Source organism: Gigantopelta aegis, chromosome 3 (assembly GCF_016097555.1).
Source record: "Gigantopelta aegis isolate Gae_Host chromosome 3, Gae_host_genome, whole genome shotgun sequence".
Classification (NCBI taxonomy): domain Eukaryota; kingdom Metazoa; phylum Mollusca; class Gastropoda; order Neomphalida; family Peltospiridae; genus Gigantopelta; species Gigantopelta aegis.
Genome location: NC_054701.1, coordinates 42,347,923 through 42,369,532, shown reverse-complemented (window position 1 = coordinate 42,369,532; position 21,610 = coordinate 42,347,923). Strand labels below are relative to the sequence as shown.

General features: G+C 37.1%; 1 protein-coding gene across 3 annotated transcripts in view; it reads right to left on the bottom strand.

Annotated features, from left to right (window-relative positions):
- Positions 1-4,626: 4,626 nt before the first annotated feature.
- LOC121368067 (suppressor of tumorigenicity 7 protein homolog) overlaps positions 4,627-21,610 on the bottom strand; it is a 61,699-nt gene continuing 44,715 nt past the window's right edge. For all 3 annotated transcript variants that reach the window (XM_041492594.1, XM_041492595.1, XM_041492596.1), the window contains exons 5-15: positions 20,638-20,716; positions 16,384-16,438; positions 15,066-15,165; positions 13,602-13,699; positions 12,583-12,694; positions 11,845-11,917; positions 11,198-11,300; positions 9,204-9,354; positions 8,705-8,797; positions 7,760-7,899; positions 4,627-5,870 (exon numbers count right to left, since the gene is read on the bottom strand). In XM_041492594.1, coding sequence (XP_041348528.1) covers positions 5,775-5,870; positions 7,760-7,899; positions 8,705-8,797; positions 9,204-9,354; positions 11,198-11,300; positions 11,845-11,917; positions 12,583-12,694; positions 13,602-13,699; positions 15,066-15,165; positions 16,384-16,438; positions 20,638-20,716 — 1,100 coding nt within the window. In that variant the 3' untranslated portion in view covers positions 4,627-5,774. The remainder of the gene's footprint in view (positions 5,871-7,759; positions 7,900-8,704; positions 8,798-9,203; positions 9,355-11,197; positions 11,301-11,844; positions 11,918-12,582; positions 12,695-13,601; positions 13,700-15,065; positions 15,166-16,383; positions 16,439-20,637; positions 20,717-21,610) is intronic.

Sequence of the window (21,610 nt, the reverse complement as noted above, 5' to 3'; positions counted from 1 at the left end):
CATCACTCCAACAGAAATCTATTCAGACGAGTTGGGTTTGTGTTGACTGAACACGCTATGTTCTGACATAGGTTTTTTTCTCCCTGGTTAATCCTAACGCAAATAATGTAGTGTGGTCTACCTTGTGCATTTAGCTTACGGATGTTAGCATTTCAGCGGCTCTGAGGCCCTGTTAATCTAAATTCAAAATCCAATAAATATGTATTACGCGAGGGTTGGGGTTAAGTTTTTGTTATAACAGTGAAAACTACGTCCTTGGTAAATAAATTCTTCGGGTGAAATATAAACCATTATTCCACATAAAGGGACAGACAATAAAGAGTCCCCGTTTTTATTTCGATTTACAGAACTGTAGCGACGATACTAGACAAGGGGTGTGGACAGCCTACCGGTACACCTGTTCTTTGTAGTGTAAACTCGCCTCTTTTTTTTTGTCTAGATGGAGATGAGTTATTTTATTTAATTAGAAAATACTGTATAGTCGTGCATTCCGACTGGTTTTATTTTTTAAAATTAGTATTTTTTAAACACATCCAAAGAAATGTTTTACTTAACGACGCACTCAACACATTTTATTTACGGTTATATGGCGTCGGACATATGGTTAAGGACCACACACAGATATTGAGAGTGGAAACACGCTGTCGCCACTTCATGGGCTACTCTTTTCGATTAGCAGCAAGGGATATTTTATATGCACCATCCCACAGACATGATAGTACATACCACGGTCTTTGTTACACCAGTTGTGGAACAATGGCAGGAACGAGAAATAGCCCAATGGGCCCACTGATGGGAATCGATCTTTGATCAATCGATCATCAGGCGAGCACTGTACCACGGAGCTACGTCCCGCCCCTTAACACATCCTTCTCCTAGTTCAGGTTATGTACGGTCTTTGTTGTGAGTTTGAACAGTGTAATTATAATTTTTTACCGGCCTCGGTGGCGTCGTGGTTAGGCCATCGGTCTACAGGCTGGTAGGTACTGGGTTCGGATCCCAGTCGAGGCATGGGATTTTTAATCCAAATACCGACTCCAAACCCTGAGTGAGTGCTCCGCAAGGCTCAGTGGGTAGGTGTAAACCACTTGCACCAACCAGTGATCTATAACTGCTTCAACAAAGGCCATGGTTTGTGCTATCCTGCCTGTGCGAAGCGCAAATAAAAGATCCCTTGCTGCTAATCAGAAAGAGTAGTCCATGTAGTGGCGACAGCGGGTTTCCTCTCAAAATCTGTGTGGTCCTTAATCATATGTCTCACGCCATATAACCATAAATAAAATGTGTTGAGTGCATCGTTAAATAAAAATTTCTTTCTTTCTTTATAATTTGTATTGGTAATAAAATGTTCACATTAAATGTTTCGTCTACCATAAATGGAGTAGGTGACTCAGGCACTAGTCCAAAAATTGTAGCAGGGAGGGGTCGAGTCATACTCCACCGGAAAATATATTGGAAAAAAGAAGAAAAATTGCTCGAGCAGGGAGAGATTTTTTCCCCACGAAACCCTCCCCTGCACATGCCTGTAACTAATAAAATAATAATTAGATTTGTAGTGGTTATATTAACAAAACAAAAAAATATATATTTAATAACATGTATTAAGATGAACATTAATTGAATTATAGAGTATATAAAAAAAGTTTTAATTGGTCTAGGACTAGTAATACTTTGTGAAAAAAATTAGCTAATGGCAAACAGGTTGGAGCTAAACACAAGATTTGATTTCAGTAGCCATTAGAAAAGTAACATCTATAGGAGTATAAAAATTTAAAGTTTGTGTTGTTTAACGACATTGATTAATTATGGGCTAATGGATGTCAAACATTTGGTCATTCTGACATGTAGTCATCAGAAACCCGCTACATTTCCCCATTAGCAGCAAGGGATCTTTTAAATGGACTTTCCCACAGACAGGAAAGCACATACCACAGTTGTGGTGCACTGCTTGGTATGAGGAAAAAGACCAATCAGTTGAATGGGTTCACAGAGGTGGTTCGATTCTGCAACACAAGCACCTCGGGTGAGCAATCAACCGACTGAATTTAATCCTGGCCCCCTATAAGACTATAAAACGAGACAATATGTAAAATAAAATTGAGGATGTTTTAAATATATTTATAATTTAATATAAATTTCCTTCTTTCTCTTTTGGGGTGTTTATAAAAGTAAATTTCTGCTTTCTGGTGGTCAACATGCGAAGTATTGCAATTGGTACTCAATTTTATTTTAATTAAATTTTTTTGGTACAATGTAAAATAAAAAATAAAATGACAAATAATTAATCTGCAATAACATCTAGATTTGTTCATTTTGTTTGGTGTCAAAGCAGAGGAGCATGTAATGAACTTTTTATCACTTCAGCAAGACATATTATTATTCTAACAGGCATGGGGGTTAAAATAATTACAAACCCTATGATTACAATAATAATATTTCACTGGATTATGAAGGTATAAAACAAAGAACAAGAGCAAATAGCAATTCGATTCATTTATAAGCATGACATATTTAACAAGTTGTGGCCTCATGTAAAACGTAATAATAATACCCTTGACACAGTTGTCATGTAGAGATCTTGACCCCAAAAAATAAAAAAAATAAAAATAAAAATCATTGATATCAACATTGACAAGTTTGGAACCCAGAAATCCATACACAGTATTACAGAACACAACACAACAAATAAGTCATACATTTATAGCAATGACTTTTCATTCTCGATGATCATATACATGATATGTGGTACCATCTAGTCACATAAAATGGGTAAAACGTTTGTAAAGTGATACATTAGTCAATACTTTTATACAAAATATTTTCAGACATTTGTTAATTCCTGAACAGAGATACTGTTTTCTTGTCCACTGAACAGGGTTATCCAGCTTTTGCACGGTGCTAGAAAAATCTGTCTGACGTTAGGGCTAGATTATAAGACTCCCATCATATGTGGTCATGTGGGATAGAAAAAGTACATCCGAGGTGGTCAAAATTTTCACCACTGAGGGTGTACTTTTTCTATCTCACATGACCACATATGATGGAGTCTTTTTCTCTCAATCATTCGGTAAATGAAACATTATTTTACACGAACAAACAAAGATGGCTGAACAATTAACTTTTTTATTTAAACCATTTTATCATAAATAATCTGCACTATTGTATTTACCGTATTTGTTTCATGTGTTAAATAAAATTCAACACTACAAATTAACAAGATAGCTTTTAAAATGAAGGTTTTAATAACAAAATATTAATTCAAAAATGTCTAATGACCTCACGTCGCCACCTCACATTAATATGTCATATATTACGACTGACGTCATGTTAAACGCAAGCGAATGATATTCCATGTAAGATAAAACTTTCTCACATGGCTTTCTTTCATGGGATAGCTCTGTTCCATATACCCGAGGATGAGAGAAAAATCTGTCTGACACGAGGGCTAGACACTTTCTACATACGCATGACGCCATAACTCGTGTTTTACAACGATTGACGTCATATTTTTCACAAGTCTGTTTGCCATTTAACGTGGTATTGTTGTTTTAAAAATTTTAAAACGAATTAATATTTTCAACTTTATATTTATTGGTAAGTTGTTAAATTTTTTTGTCGTTGCATAATGTGGACTATATTGTTCCCTCGGGTTGAAATTGCCTTATCTATACCTCACAACGGTGATAGATTCTATTATTATTACAGAACAGATAGTAATTTAAAGAGTAGTTTAGGGAGTTTAATGTAGAATATAAAATAATGTTAGGTCCTGTCTGTTGGAGAGTGCACATGAATGATCATTACCCATATGGTTAAAAATATCTTGTTTCCTATAAAAGTGATACGGAAATTATTTCACTCTGGACATAAAAAATTATATGACACTGAAGCTAGTTTAATATCCTATAATTATTTGCTTATGTGGTGGTAGCAGCCTGGACATCCACAGAAATGTTTCCAGAGAGGAGCATAACAGACATGTTGGTATACAATAAAGTATAGGTATGTTCAGACATATGCAGCCACAGTTAAAGTTAACATTGTGTATGTATGTGGGTGGGGGGGGGGGGTGTCACTAACTGAGATTAAGGGTGCAATAGTTGACATACCAGTGTCTGCACCACATCCAACCTGCAGCAGTACTGATGAAGTTCTATTAATATATGTATCTCACTGATTAATCAAGGTGACCCCAGCATGTATTCCTGTTGGACCCGTCGGTCATATCACAAATACTGAACACCCAGATGCCAAGAAGTAAATAACTCTATAAGAACAGAAGAGAGGACTTAGGTTTTACCATCATGAAAGAAACCATTTCAGTATTAAAATGATAGTAAAACACAAAGAGGACACAGTGACTAAGAAGTAATAGCTTTGTCTTAGCATTCTGTTCATGGCTTTGTTACAGATGGGGACGGGACGTAGCCCAGTGGTAAAGCATTCGCTTGATACGTGGTCAGTGGATCGATCCCTGTCGGTGGACCCATTGGGCTATTTCTTGTTCCAGCCAGTGCTCTACAACTGGTGTAACAAAGGCTGTGGTATGTACTATCCTGTCTGTGGGATGGTGCATACAAAAGATCCCTTGCTGCTAATCAAAAAGAGTAGCCCATGAAGTGGCAACAGCAGGTTTCCTCTCTCAATACACTGTTTGGTCCTTAACTATATGTCCGACGCCACATGACCGTAAATAAAATGTGTTGAGTGCATTGTTAAATAAAACATTTCCTTCCTTCCTTCTTGTCACAGATGTGATATTCATTTCAAAATGAGAACTGAAAAGATATTTACACAGCTTATAACTCTAAACAATACTGAAATGAAAGTAACTGTTGGCACTTCAGATCAAATCCAATCTATCTAATGAAAACTTTTTATTTTTTTTTTATTTTTTTTGGGGGGGGGAGTGGGGGGGAGAAATTACATCCATGTTTTATAAAGAAATGTAACTTTGAATGCAATAAATGATGTTACGATTTTTTCCATTTCAGTGTAGTATTTTGGTGTAACATCTTAACCTATTGTGGATTCTGCATCATCTGAACATGACACATAGTGAATACTCTGCACATACAATATAGTATTAGTGAAATGTATTCACTTTATGTACAGTCTTATTAAAAAACCCAAACAAAAACCCAAACAAATATAGACACTATGATAATTGTTTGAAGTTAATGAATGTAACTGGATATGGTCAAAATTAGTCTTGGAAACCAGATTTCAATTTTCACAAAAGCAGAAATTTTCACATCTCAAAATGGCATACAGCCAAAGTATGGTTTGTGGAGTTGGCCAAAAAGATACAAATGTTTAATCATAATCAGGTACACTTAGTCTTATGAGATTTTTTGTATCAAAGTATAATCAGTACATCTCTCCACACCTGTCAGTGTTGATATCATACAACCTTAGGTGCCATGTTCCATGACAGGACAACAAAAAATTTATAAAAATAAATTAAAATAAAATTAAAAAAAGAAAAAAAAAAAAAAAAGGAAAGAAAGAAAAAGAAAAACAACTCAATAATAATCAGTATCCATTCAACAGCAATTGTCTTGGAAGTCTGGAAATGATTAAGCAAAAATATTTCCGTCAAGTGATGTACATCATACTTAACAACTACTGAAAAGTACACTAAAATCATAACAAAATAACAATGCAACCATCAGCGATATTGGACAAGTTGAAGCACATTGGAGTATTTGTGTCTGTGTTAGATGGCGCATCACGGCGCCGTGCAGCCATGAAGCCGAAGTGTGGAGGCTCTGCTAAATCCGGGACAGTTGATGGAGAAGGTTTGACGGCAAGATGGCTTCCAGCTTCTCCAGTATGTAGCTCAGAGGCATGTACATCCAACCCAGCATCTGTTAACAAAGAAAGAAAAAAAAAGATTTATTTGTACGCACTCAACACATTTTAATTACGGTTACTGTAAAATATTTTATCTTCAAGGGGTGTAATTTCTGCACTAAAGAAAAATCGCTATGTTCGCGGAATTAATATTTTGAACATTCTTGATTGACCAAACCCCCCCATTTTTTTTATCAGTATTATTTATCAATAAATCCTGTTTCCACAGTCAATGCATAAGCAATATTAACTGTTGATACCTTGTAACAGGGTTAATTAGTCCTGAATACGTTATAAAGCTGGTAATTAACAGAGACCAGACTGGTAAATCACTCATTCCTGGGTTTATCGGACCATGGAAGAGAAAGGGTGACAATATCGGGTGTTGACGACAAACGACAGAATATTGTCTTGTTGCCTTTGTTTTGTCACCCACACAGAATCCCATTGAAATAACAAATTGAGCAAGCTGCAGTACATTGAGAACGTCCTCGACCTATATGTGACCGTGACTTCGACCGGCAAATAACTGGGGCTGCCATGTGATCAAAAAGCTTTTTTTTTGGATGTTTTCAAAGCTCACAGAACTGAGAAAATTTGTGAATTGTTGACCAAAAAATATATATATTCCTGTCGCCTAATAAATTTAAATATTAAAAAAAAAAATTGTTTCTTTTGTTTCTTTGATTACGTGTCACCTGTGTTCATTTGCATGTTGCTGAATACTAGTAGTTGCAAGTTGTCATTATCGGGTCATCTACAACCATTAACTGGTCACAACCTGTTGGGTTTAATTGTTCATGGGATCCTAAAACTCAAGCTAAATGTCTTTGTGCGAATAATGCGAAAATTAAGTGCCTGCAAAAATTAAGTATTTTACAGTATATGAATTTGGACTTATGATAAGGACCAGACAGATAATCAGAGAAGAAGCCCTCTGTTGGCACTCGGTTGGCTACTGTTTTTCGACTAGCAGCAAAGGATCTTTTATATGCACCATCCCACAGACAGGATAGTACAAACACAGCCTTTGTTACACCAGTTGTGGAGCACTGGCTGCAACGAGAAATAGCCCAATTAGCCCAATTTTGTTAACAAGACAAAAACGTAATGCTTTAGCCCTACGATCAACTTCCACCAAAATCCAAAATTGTAAACACGGTAACAACTAGATGTGCAAGGTGTATAACAAGGGGAGGTTTGAGGTATGTGAATAAAACCTCTTTCAGCAATTGGTTTTTTGTTGTTTTATTTTTACGAGTCGGAGAAGCCGCCCCTCCCAAAAAATAAAAAAAACAAAACAAGAAACAAAAAACCCTCACTAATTACAATATAATTCACAATTTATTAAAGACCTTCATTGACATTGACTGTAATATTAGAAATGGGGTGAATAGTTTGATCCACAGAAAGCAAACAAGGTAAAGTGAAAAAGGGGACACAACTCTACCAGGCTGTCAAAATAGTACAAAAGAGTTGTCTTCACAAGGACAAGTCGAAAACATTTCCAAATCACAGTCACTGATATGCCAAAGTCAAATCAAATAAATTACTGCGACACATTTTTGCCAAAAGCTGACTGGTGAATATTTACATTAGACACCTGTAACAATATATTTTTTATAATTTTTAAAACATTAATATGAGATTAAAATAAGAGCAAACTTTGACTGGAACAAAGGGAAGAGTTATGATAATGATTTTAAACACACATGCTGTTTTCACTGAATATTGGTCCAATGCCCTGTGCTTATAAAACTCAACATTACTGAGTTTGAGACTTTATGGTCATGGCAAGTCCAGTCGGTGTTAACCAACATTACTGAGTTTGAGACTTTACGGTCATGGCAAGTCGAGTCGGTGTTAACCAACATTACAAAGATGGTGATTACGTAACACTCACAGTTCGGACCACCACCCCCATGGGTTCTGGGTACTGGTGTGTGAGCAGGGCCAGCAGGGCAGTAAAAGAACACAGACCAGCAGTAAACAGAATGAAGAAAGGAAGCTCCTTCTTGGGGTAAACAGAAACTTCGTGGAAAGCTGTAAGCAAAACGACACGTCACAAATGAATAACAAGAACAAAGGATGATTAATTAACATAAACTATACTGACATCCAAAAGAAAATTTACAAGGCTTTAAATTGTATTATAGAAAACCAACAAACAGTTCAACATCTAAACGTCACAGTGCACTTCATGATACATGCAAAGTGTTTGTAAGGTGGTTTCTAAATTGATTCTTTTCGATTAGCAACAATATTTATTAAATTATTCAAATTTTATGTAGGTAAAGTTTCTTTTGCATTAATATGAGTCATATATACAAAATATTTAATATTATATGCAAATATAATTATTATTACTATTATTATATATGAAAAAAGAGAGTAAAAAGTTTGTTTTGTTTAACAACACCACTAGATCACATTATTTAATTAATCATCGGCTATTGGATGTCAAACAGGTAATTCTGACTCGTAGTCATCAGAGGAAACCTGTTACATATTATATATGAATATTCAAATATAACATATTCATATGCAATGATTGACATTATGCATAAATATAACAAAACTAATAGTTTGGACATTTTTTTCATAATCTTTAAGTTACTGAGTTCTATGTTTAACTTATTTACTGCTCCATACCACCACATTGTTTCCACACACCGTAGTGGAAAATCTTAAAGATGTTTAACTGTTAAGAATATTCATGGCATAAAGTTACAAAAGAATTGTAATGTCATAAATCTTACAATACAGACTTCTTGGGTATATTTTTATTAGAATTGTAACAGCAATATATGGTACAAATATATAACTTCAGAAGTATCTGTATATTTACATGGCAAAAGTTCTCTGTCTGCATTCTCTGTGCAGGTTGGGTAAGGATAAAAAAGATGACCCTTTTCTAGTGGGTATGGGATCATTCTGAAGGCTGAAAATAAAATATATAAAATAAAATCTGCATGTTAAAATAAAATAAAAATATTAGATGATACATATATTAAGGTTAGGAAAAGCAAATCAGTTAGAAATCATATGCTTGATATAAACTTATTAGTTAAGACATTTTACACAAAGTGTAGAAGATTTCTTCCAACTGCTGGTAATTAGTTTTGAAATTTTCAAAAACTATTTTCAATTTGTCTTCTTAAAATAAAAATCACACTGTTTATTCTTATACGTGTATGTACAATCACAAAAAATAATGAGCAAAACATTTAAACAAAAGTAACCATGGTAAAGTACATAAGCAATAGGAATTGATGGTACAAATATTTAACTTCAGGGAAGCAAGTCATTTTGTTTTCGGTAATGCAGAATATGTCTATGTAACTTACTTCCTTCCCATGTGCAGTGCAAGAGGTTAAGTGCTCCTTCGACCCTCTTCCAATGCTGGAGGTGAAAAAATGCATATGCAAGAGCCTCACTGTCACCTCTCTTGAGGATGTGCTCTGGAGGTAAAACAAGACTCTTCATCTCTAACAGGTACTGCAAATAAACAACAAATCTTACAACTACTGCCACTCTAATGTGAGACAGCAAGAGTAGGCTCCCTTTGTTTAACGACACTACTAGAACACACTGATATATTAATCATCAGCTATTGGATGTCAGATATTTGGTAATTTTGACATTTAGTCTTAGAGAGGAAACCCGCCACATTTTTTCATTAATTACTAGCAAGGGATCTTTTATATGCACCATCCCACAGACAGAATAGCACATACCACAGCCTTTGAGATACCAGTCGTGGTGTACTGGCTGGAATGAGAAATAGCCCAATGGGCCCACCAACAGGGATCGATCCCAAACTGACCACGCATCAAGCAAGAGCTTTACAACTGGGCTACGTCCCACCCTATAAACTTGAAAGCATGACAGTACATTTTCATTTCAACTTATTTTCGTGCCTATATCCAATTAAGATTCAAGCATGCTGTCCTGGGCACACACCTCAGCTATCTGGGCTGTCTGTCCAGGACAGTGGGTTAGTTGTTAGTTGGTTAGTGAGAGAGAAGAGGTTATAGTGGCCTTACACCTACCCATTGAGCCATTAAGAACTCGCTCTGGGTTGGAGCTGGTACCGGGCTGCGAACCCTGTACCTACCAGCCTGTAGTCTGATGGCTTAACCACGACGCCACCGAGGCCAGTAGACAGTACAAATAGTCTTCCTTCATACATAATGAAACTGAAAGCATGACTATGAGACGGTGTATGAGTAGCCTTCCTCAATATATAATAATTGTGCTTGAAAACATGACTGTGAGACAAATATGAATAGTCTCCCTTTATACATAATGGTCTTGGAAGTGACTTTGTGACACAGTATGAGTAGTCTCCCTTCATACATGTTCTTGAAAGCACGACTTTGTGAGATAGTATGAGTAGTCTCCCTTTAAACATAATAATATACACGACAGTGTGAGTAGTTCCCTTAATATTTCAAAGCATGACTTTTGTGTGTTGTAAATCAATAAGTACAAACTGAAAGTAAAAACTGAACAGGTGACCAGTTTTTATGGTTATATTATTATACATGTATGTGACATGTAATTTAATAAATATGAACTTTAAATACAGGAAGGAAATGGTTTATTTAACGATGCACTCAACACATTTTATTTATGGTTATATGGCGTCCGACATATGGTTAAGGACCACACAGATATTGAGAGAGGAAACCCACTGTCGCCACTTCATGGGCTACTCTTTTTGATTAACAGCAAGGGATCTTTTATATGCACCATCCAATAAACACGATAGCACATACCACAGTCGTGGTGCACTGGCTGGAACGAGAAATAGCCCAATGACGGGGATCGATACCAAACCAACCACACATCAAGTGAGCATTTTACCACTGGGCTATGTCTCGACTTTAAGGCTTAGAGGCAGAGAACTTGCCTGAGGTATGATGGGTCAAAGCAGCAATTACCCTTGATGCACTCATTTCTCACCCATCCCAACAAATATCCCCATGACTGGTGGAACATCAAAGGCTGTGTTAAGTACAGTCTTAACTTAAAATGCGTACAGCCTATAAAATCCTTGTTTCTTTTGATAGGAGGAGCCCATCTGACAGATGTGTGTTTCTCAACCTGACTTGCACAAGTGTAAAAATAACCAAATGTTAGACACAAAATAGCCACAGTTTGAAATAATCATTCCTTTCCTTGCCACATTCCAGATACAAAAATAAAGATTATCAGCGAGACAAAGGTAAAATAAATCCATAATTTGTGTTTAATTTACCTTACACAAAACAACATTACAGCAAGAATTTGAAATACATTTTGGTACAACAATTAAATTATGACCAAAATGCAATACCTTAGGTACATGTGGATTAAATTCAACTGCACGATGAATAGCTTCCACTGCCGTCATCTCAGCTGTACTCAATCCACGCTTTGACGCTGTGTCAGGTGAAAATCTGTAGAATACAGTAAAAAACATAAAAATAAACTCTGAATGTCAATATATAGAAAAGGCTTACATGTACCAACACTAACTACCATAACCAGTTGTGTGTGTATGTATGTACCTGTCTGATCACAAGTTATTATATTATGGATTTCATTTTCAAGGAACGGAACATATAATGTTTTTTCAATTATGGATATTATTAAGTTAAAAATGGTGATTGAATATTTCCATCGGTAAGATAAGACTCCCAAGGAAACCCATGAAGATGTACAAATCCATGAAGAATTTATGTAATGCTATGGTGAAAAAATGGGTTGCAGATTTTAAATGATGAAGGATAAGTACTGAATAAACCCACAGTGTCGAGATGTCCAACAACGTCTCCAGTAAGCTTCATGTATGTATGTTCTCCATTATAGATCAAGCAAAAAGAAAAGGTTTACACTAAAACCCAGAGTCTTTATATAAAACATGTATCAAATGGAAGCAGGTACAAAAGCTGATATCATTTTCTTATTGAAAAAAACAGAGAAAGATTTAAACACACTTACTTGTCTGCAACAGCTCTTGCTTTCAAAAGGGCTGCTGTATAGCATATAGTGGCCGATTTGGGTAAACTGATGTCTGAAATAGTAGAAACAAATAATGTACTAGAGAAAACATGTAGTTTCAGAAAGAATGTAATTACAGTAGTATTTGTTCACAAGATATATGGGAATGTAAGCCGGGAAGTAGCAGACACTGATTCAATTATGCACATGCTAACACACTACCTTTCAGTGGCAGATCCACAAAATCCACTGTGGCCCCAGTGACATAAGGTGGAATGCCAAGGGAACTTTGGGGGAGGTTTGGAGGGGGGGGGGGTTGTAAAAAAATTAAAATGAATATAATAAAATTATAACTGTCGCAAAATTTAGGGGGGCCTGCCCCCCCCCCCTACCCCCTACCCCCTAGATCCACCTCTGCCTTTCAACCCCTACCCCCCTCGCCAAAAACAAAAAACCAAACAAACAAAAGAAAAAATCCACTAGAAACTAAAGCATGCCACTGGACCTTTTACATATATTTTTTCTGTCACATTTACATCAGTTATGTTCCTGCATGTGTATACATATATAGTTTTATCAAGGATACATCACGATTAGTTGTAAGATAAGAACTATCAATCATTGAGGCCTTTGTTATTTAAAGTGGATTTGTTGAGCCTTTGACAGTGAAAATATTTGTGATGCCACATTCAATTAATTACTGGTCGTATCTAACAATGTGATATTTAGCAAGCTTACCATCGTAGCGTGACAACACTGCATGCACATCAGCGTATGCCTGCAGTTCTAATAATGCCTCTATCAAGTTTTCATGAATGTTGAAATTCATCGAAGGAAACTCTTTCATAAGCTGGAAAAAAAATGGTAAAAAAAAATTAGGTAAAAAAAGAAGACGTGAGAACAATGAACAAAACTCTACATTGTGTACTGTAATTTCAATATTTTAATAGTAAATCAGAAATTAAATTGCTGTATACAGTTCTAATAATATCACAAATTCCAAAAGTTACAGGATTAAAGAGAGACAAACATGGTTTTTCATAAGATGGTTAATTATAACTCTCAGTCCTATTACATTAAACAAAGATGAGATTGACAATAGACAAAAAGTGAAAAATAACTTTACAATTACATGGTCTTCAAAAGCGGGGTGCTACTATGATAAATGATATCACACACCCGCTGTAAGACTGAACACATAGCTTCAGTGAAGGAAGGAAATGGTTTATTTAACGACGCACTCAACACATTTTATTTACGGTTATATGGCATTGGACATATGGTTATGGACCACACAGATATTGAAGGAGGAAACCCGCTGTCGCCACTTCATGGGCCACTCTTTGCGATTAGCAGCAAGGGATCTTTTATATGCACCATCCCATAGACAGGATAGCACATACCACAGTCTTTGGTGTACCAGTCGTGGTGCAAGAAATAGGTTCAGTGAGTGTCCCTCAATAAATGTGAAGCTAAAAAGACCCAAAGTATGCTAAAGTCTGCTTTGTTTAACAACACCACAAGAGTACACTGATTTAATAATTGTCGGCTATTGGATTTCAAACATTTGGTCATTTTGACGTATAGACTTAGAGAGGAAACCCGCTACATTTATCCATCAGTAGCAAGAGATCTTTTATATGCACCATCCCTCAGACAGGATAGTACATGCCACGGCCTTTGATGTACCAGTCATGATGCACTGGCTGGAACGAGAAATAGCTGAATGGGCCCACAGACTCCCAAGGTATGCTTACATCTCTCATCATCTTGACGGCTTCTCTAGTACGGCCAAGCTTTCTTGCACACATTGCTAGTCGCCTCTTTATTAACACAAGCACATTGGTATCACGACCTAGTGAAAACATAAATAAAACCATATATATTAATATTATATTGAAAGACAAACCTTAGCTCAGTGATTATTTTTATACACCAACAAACACACGTATAGCACCCCCGCAACTCCAAAAACCCAATCCCCTCCTTCAGATCCTTACTGCTCAGGAGTGGTTACTCATTATTTTATGACAATATTTAAAAAAATGTTAATATGTGTTTTGCATTATAATAGACAACTTTTGAAGGGCGTTTCTTTTTATTCATAATGAACTATTAAATTTTATGGCCAATATTAAATCTTTTCAAAGCAGAGAATTGTTAAAAAGGAAACACTAATTGCCAAAAGGGGCTCGTGTATATGTGTGTGTTCTTCAGCATTGATGTGTCTGATGTGATGTGTCTGAACAGTAGTTGAGGTCCATGAGATGTGTCAGTAGAAAACTGAAAGGGAATGAATACTGGTTTCTTGACAACCTCCCCCACCCCCGACTGCTTAATCAGAGGATAATGAAAGTCAAAACATAAAACAGGGATCTTGGTTTGTTCCTTCACCACTCACTGTTGCCACCTGATAAAGGGACATACCCTAGTTTTTAAACGCTAAGGCATATTTTTTTTACTATTAGAGCCGTTTTTGACAACTGAAATCATACTTTACTTAGATTTTATTGTTTAGATTATCCATTTCCGTACATTCGAAGTGGTTTTTGGTCATCCTGGTGTTTTTAATATCACAAAATACATTTCTCATATTTCTAAAAACGCACATGCGTCTAAGAGGTAAGAGTTATGGAGTCGAGTTTTAGTCTATTTTTAGAGGATATTTCACCATTTCAAAGTCACAGACTTATGTTTCACTCAGTTGTAACGTTATCCAAATGTGTTACAGATTTGTAGATTAACTAAACTTAGTGTGTATTTTCACGGGCTGAAACTAGGGTCTGTCCCTTTAATAGTCTTCCCTATTGTTAGCCTTAGGCCCCCACAGTCTTAATACACGTTTGAGGACACTGGTCAAAGTTAAAGTTACAGTTTGTTTTGTTCAGTGACATCACTAGAGCACACTGATTCATTAATCATCAGCTATTGGATGTCAAACATTTAGTAATTTTGACATTTAGTCTTAAAGAGGAAACCTGTTACATCTTTCCATCAGTAGCAAGGGATCTTTTGTATGCACCATCCCACAGACAGGATAGCACATACATGTACCACAGCTTTTGATATGCCAGTTGTGGTGCACTGTCTGGAACGAGAAATAGCCCAATGAGCCCACCAATTGGGATCGATCCTAGATTGACCGTGCATCGAGCGCGTGCTTTACCACTGGCTACGCCTCACCCACATGTCAAAGTTTCAAAGTGACTAACACTACTCACGATGCAGTGCCTCTTGGGCTGAATTCTGATGCTGCGTCTGCTGTGACTTGCGATAGTTTCCTTCAGCTACCTTAAACGCTTGCTTGAACATTTTCTCTGCCTGAAAAATCATATCAACATGATGCACATGTGGACAAGGGAACATTCAAGACTTGAAAGTCACTCCTGCTGAAAAATCAGCAAAGAATCTTTCATACGTACTTCATTCATTCATTCATTCATTCATTTATACCTATTTTTGTGCTTGTATCCATTAAGGTTCAAGCATGCTGTCCTGGGCACACACCTCAACTATATGGGCCATCTGTCCAGAACAGTGGGTTAGTAGTTAGTTGATAATGGTCAGTGAGACGGGAGTCAGTAAAGTGACCGTACGCCTATCCACTGCGTTGTTAAGCTTGCTATGGATGGTAGCTGATACTGGGATATGAAACTAGTACCTACCAGCTTTAACTCCAATGGCTTAACCACTGCACCACTGAGGCAGGTTCATATGCACTATCCCATGGCCGTTCATGTACCAGTTGTGGTGCACTTGTTGGGATAGCAGAAAAACCCGAGACAATTGAGGAAAATCGATCATTTGACCCATTGCATGTCAGGCAAATGATCTATCGCTGTGATAGATGTATATCCAGCACCATATCATTAAATAGTTTTGTTATAGAACACAACAGTTATATATAGCTGACTGCAAAATCACACATATTACCATAAGAATTAGCTATAACCCCCCCCCCCCCCCCCCCCCCCCCCCCCCCCCCCCCCATGTTTTTAAATATACTGCAGGATGTTCAACCAGAAAACATTCAGTCTTTCATCGGGAAAATTGTGTGATCCCTATATACAGGTATATGCATATTTGTGTCAACCAAATGTGGGAAAGCTTTTGTGTATGCATGAGAAGGATAGCAAACTTCCAACAGAAGAACAATGTCATTTATTCCAGAACCCAAATCATTAGTGTAGGAAATTAATTAAAATAGCTTTTATTATATAAAACATTTTGAAAAAATTAATTTATTTCTTTGGATTGTATGTAGCAGGCAGTAGGGCCAGGGGGCTGGGTTTAATGCACACCCACCAGGGCCATACCTAGTGTGGGTGGGTGGAGGGTTGGGTGCCACCCCCCCCCCCCCCCCATGAAATTCTTGGTTAAAAAGTGTCTCTTTTATCTAGATAGAGAAGTACCTATATTACAGTACCCTGATTCTTCTTTTTTTCTCAGAACCTCCCCCACCTCCCAGTTATTTTTGGCCCTGTCCACTGAATGATGTAATCATTGATTACTGTTAAGAAACAGACTGTGTAAACCAACCTCAACAATGGTCTGACACTCTTCCTCAGCCAAAAGAAGCAGGGCTGTTGCACATCTGAAAAACATGAAAATAAAATTAATGTTCTAAAATATCGAAACATCCAACTTATGGAAGAGGATTCTACTTGTGCTTTGAAGTGCTCCCTGTTGTAAACAGTGGCTACTGTCTGTAAGAAGAAAATTAACATAACTACAGGCAGGACACAGTACACAAAATTGTTGTTTTTTCTGTTCACCAAATCCACTTGGTTCAAACTACATGTACATGTAGCGTGGTTAAATGACACGTGAACATTTTCCTTTAACAGTAGTTTAGCATAAAAGGCTTTTGTAAAGCTTTAAACAGGAAAAAAGTAGAACATTTATTCGGATTTTTCTGTATCAAATTTTAAAATTATTATTTATTTTATGGACAACACCGTGATCCATGGGGTGGGTGCTGAGTGTGTGCCCCTTGACAATCAAGTATTTAAAAGTTAGTTTATTTTGTTTAACGACATCACTAGAGCAAACTGATTTATTATTCATCGGCTATTGGATGTCAAAGATTTGGTAATTCTGACATAGTCTTAGAGAGAAAACCTGCTACATTTTTTCATTAGTTGCAAGGGATCTTTTATATGCACCATCCCACAGACAGGATAGAACATACCACGGCCTTTGGTATACCAGTCATGGTGCACTGGCTGGAATGAGAAATAGCCCAATGGGCCCACCGATGGGGATGGATCCTGAACTGACCGTGCATCAAGCGAGTGCTTTCCCACTGGGCTACATCCCGCCCCTGTGTTTAAAATATGCATAAATATAACGTATTAATTTCTTTATAGATGTGGAGATGTAGTCTTGGTAGGTTGGGTGCATCTGAGGTGGACTGCTTATATAAAATGTATGGCAGTTTACACTATAGGTACCTTTAAGTTTAACAAAAAGCACCCCTCCCTATAAAAATCCTGCATCTGCTAGACATTTTATACCAGTCTAATTTATTACTTGTAAGAAATGTCCTCCTTTAATAATTGTAAAATTTCAGACATTTTGACTTAGATTCTATGGCAGACTATTTAAGTCAAGTTACTACAAGAATAGGCTTTTGCTTAAATTGTATTCCTTAATTCCCCAGTCAATACTGCCAATGACGAAACCCATGCCAGAATGCCGACACATACTTAATCAATGATGGAAGTATCATGCAAGTGGCGACCCAAAGCGGCCAGCAGACAATCTCGTTATATAAAATTAATTTCAGGCAGACTGCAGCTAGCAGCAGCAGCCATGATTGGGGAAAATATGATCAAATTAAGCTAAAACAACACCGAAATAACAGCATGTAAGCTTCTGGACAAATGAGTTAGATGTCCTTTCTTGAACCCAGTTCTATTGATGCTGTGACTGTGAGAGAGAGAGAGAGGATTGCACGAAGGTCATGTCAGAGAGAGAAATGTTTAGCAGCACCCGGCCATTGTATTGATTTGTTAATGCACAATTAACAGCATGCATACACTCAAGAGTGGACGAGACACTAACAAAGGAGAGCAAATCTGAACCCATTGTGGACGGATGCATAATTTAATTAACTTGTGTTCAGGGTCGCAAGCTCATCGGGGGGGAGGGTGTGTGTGTGTGTGTGTCAGTCACGCTGCCCACACGTGGGAAGGAGAGTGATTTTTCTCTATTAGAACCAGATGAATTAAAGCTGGCAGGCTCCACTGGGACTTGATAAACAGTTAATGAAAAGAGAATCTGACAATAAAACTAATTACAATGTATTTCTAGCGTTCTTGAGGCAGAATATAAGTTCAGTGGGCAAATCCTAGGCAGTACTTGCCAATTTTATAAATTACCTTTGCAGTTTAGTTGGTTGATTATACAATTTATTCACCAAATTCGATCAAACCATATTATATATGATGGGGGGGGGAGGGGCTTGCAACTTGTGTACACAAATCTGCATGGGAAGAAACAAAAACAAACCAAAATAAATGAAGTGTCCAGTTCAAAGAAATACTAATTAAAAAAAGTCTACCTTTATGTATTCCAGAAAATCCTAGGTACGACAAACCAATTATAGCATTATTAAACAAACAATACAGATATATATTTTTTTTTTTTTTACATAAAATTTGATTAATGTATATAATTATAATATTAAACATTTTAAAATTATGTAGCGATCAGGTCAGGTCAGGTCATAGGGCTTTACGTGCACATTCAGAACAAGCTGTTGTAGCACACGCCTGTCCTAGGCGCAAGCTCCTCCGACAGGAGAGGAGGGACCACCTGCACTGGCAGGTGCAAGGGAGCACCAGCAGCCTGACCAAGGTCGGTAGCAGGCGGGGGTGGGGGTGATGGTGCTATGGAATTTTGAATGGCGCAGAGTATTATGCCAAAGAGAAAAAGTGCGCAAATTTGGTTGAGGAAATTGGGCGCAATTTTGAACGGTCAGTCAAAAAGAAAGTTCCAGAGCTAGTATAGGTTTTGACATTAGTGAATCGAGAGTAGCTCGTTAATTAGACCTCTATGATGCTGTGGTGTCTCCCTAGTTTGTCCATAGGGGCCTTAAAAAGGGCCTGACAGCTTCTGGTCGTGGCATGACAACCCAGGGGAGACCCGTGCAATTGTGTAGATTCGGGGTGGGATAGGGAAGGCAGGTATTCTTTTGTCCAGCTTCCCCTGGGTGCAGTGCAATTGTGTACTCAGAGCCGGTATTCTTTTGACGTGTAACGATCTCTGAAACTTACATTATGACAGTGAATTGCAATGTGATGCTGAACAAAATATGTAGTAATTATTCCCTATACTTTTATCTGCAGGAAAATAAACATCAGTGAAAGAGACACCATTTCTCTCAGATTTCTGAAATGTTATAACACCACAGTTTCATCATGTATTTCTCGGCATGGGGTTACACATTTCCTGATTAGTGAGTCGAACCATAACAACAGGAACAATAGGTACCTAAAAATAAATCAGGTAGATAAACAATACTCAAGAGTTCATACACCTTTTTCAAAACTAATTTCCATACTTTTTCCATACCTTTTCCAAAACACATGACACCATTTTCCCAGACTTACTTACAGCAAGTGTATAAAATCAGAAACTTCTGATTATTTTCCGAATGTTGATGATTGCGTGTAAAAGGAGACTGCGTTCGGGCGATGTTACGCAACTTACTGAAATTTGCTTGTTTTCCATACTTTTTCAAAATTTGCACACAAAATTGTTTTTTTCCCATACTTTTTCAAGACCTGGAAAATGAAAAATATAAAGTCCATAATTTTCAAGGATTTCCAGACAGTACGAACCCTGAACATTACTGTTGACACAGCTGATGAAGTAAAAAAAAAATTGTGTTTAATGACACCACTGGAGCACATTGGTTAATTAATACTTTGCTACTGGAGGTCAAACATTTGTTAATTCTGACATTTGGTCTTCATAGAAAACCCACTACATTTTTCCATTACCAGCAAGGGATACTTTAATTACAATTACTCACACACAGGACAATCAATGCCTACCTTTCATAGGACACTGGTTAGGATGGGGAACCCAACCAGAACATGGGTCCAAGAACTTCAGGCCAGGACTCTACCACAGTCAATGAGGTAATACTGTCTTCCTTATATTATACTAAATTTATACTTTTCAATCACACACTACAGGTGAAATCCCTATAAATCGGACACCCTTGGGACCAAAAAGTAAAGTTTGTTTTATTTAACGACGCCACTAGAGCACATTGATTTTTTATCTTATCATTGGCTATTGGACGTCAAACATATGGTCATTCTGACACTGTTTTTAGAGGAAAGCCGCTGTTGCCACATAGGCTACTCTTTTACGACAGACAGGTAGGAATCTTTTATTTGTGCTTTCCACAGGCAGGATAGCACAAACCATGGCCTTTGTTGAACCAGTTATGGATCACTGGTCGGTGCAAGTGGTTTACACCTACCCACTGAGCCTTGCAGAAACACTCACTCAGGGTTTGGAGTCGGTATCTGGATTAAAAATCCCATGCCTCGACTGGGATCCGAACCCAGTACCTACCAGCCTGTGGACCGATGGCCTACCCTTGGGACCAAGACAAATGACTGGTGTTAAGAGGGATCCGATTTACAGAGGTTAAGTTCTGTACTGGTTTTCAAAAAGGGATTCTGGTTTTGAGGGAATAATGGAATTCCGCTTTACATAGGATCCAGTCTTGTAAGGTTTCACTGTATTTGTTTTGTATATACTAAACCTTACTCAGGTGTCTTCTCCAGTGCTTCGTGTGCAGATTTTATTCTTGACTGAGGATTTCTTTCTCTCCATGCCATCTGCATTACTGAAAGAGAATAGCAAAAATAAAAACCATCAGAGATCAGATTTCAATGTATAGCGGTACATGCATAACACAAGTTAAAACCAGCTGGTACACAATATATGTGTCATTCTCTTTGAAACTAAAATCAGACTTGTTTTCAAGGAGATTTTTAAGAACAAGTGTGACTGCACCTCTGTGTGTGCCTAAATCCAATCCCTACTTTGAACAAACCATGCTTCTAATACATGTACATGTACTTCTAAATTAAATACAATATTAGTACGTGTACATTCTTGGTCAGATTCATAAATATGATCAATGTGAAGAGTGTGATTTTCCTTTCCTCAACATTTTCGGGGACGATGAAATAGTTCAGGTTTCAGGGAGTTTGGGTTTTCGAAATTGGTATAGCACACCAATTGTCGATTGTTGTGAGACAATTGTAGGGGTTATTCTGCACTCAGTATTTCACCTACTTGTGAATAATAAAAAAAAAAAAAAAAAAATGAAGTCATGGTACATGTATATCCATTGGTTTTTCACCGAACATTTATGAATAATATACTGATGAAAAGAAATAAGGGATCACATTAAGACTGAAAGCAGAGTGACTGCAAACAAAACCCTCATCCAAGATATCAGGAAGTTACACTCAATCCCATATTGCTGGCATTTAATCCAACATTACATCTTTTTATTATTCACATGGATCAACATAACCGAGTTAATAATAATCATACGAAATACATGTGTAATAACAAGTGTAATGACGTAATTTTGGGAAGCGACGTCAAAACATGATGTTGTTTTCCACAAGTCCTAGCTCAGACTTTGCATGTGAAATATGATGTCATTATCTTGTCGTCTCCTATTAGTTGTGGTTGAAACATTTTGAGATGGTCCTTGTTATTCATA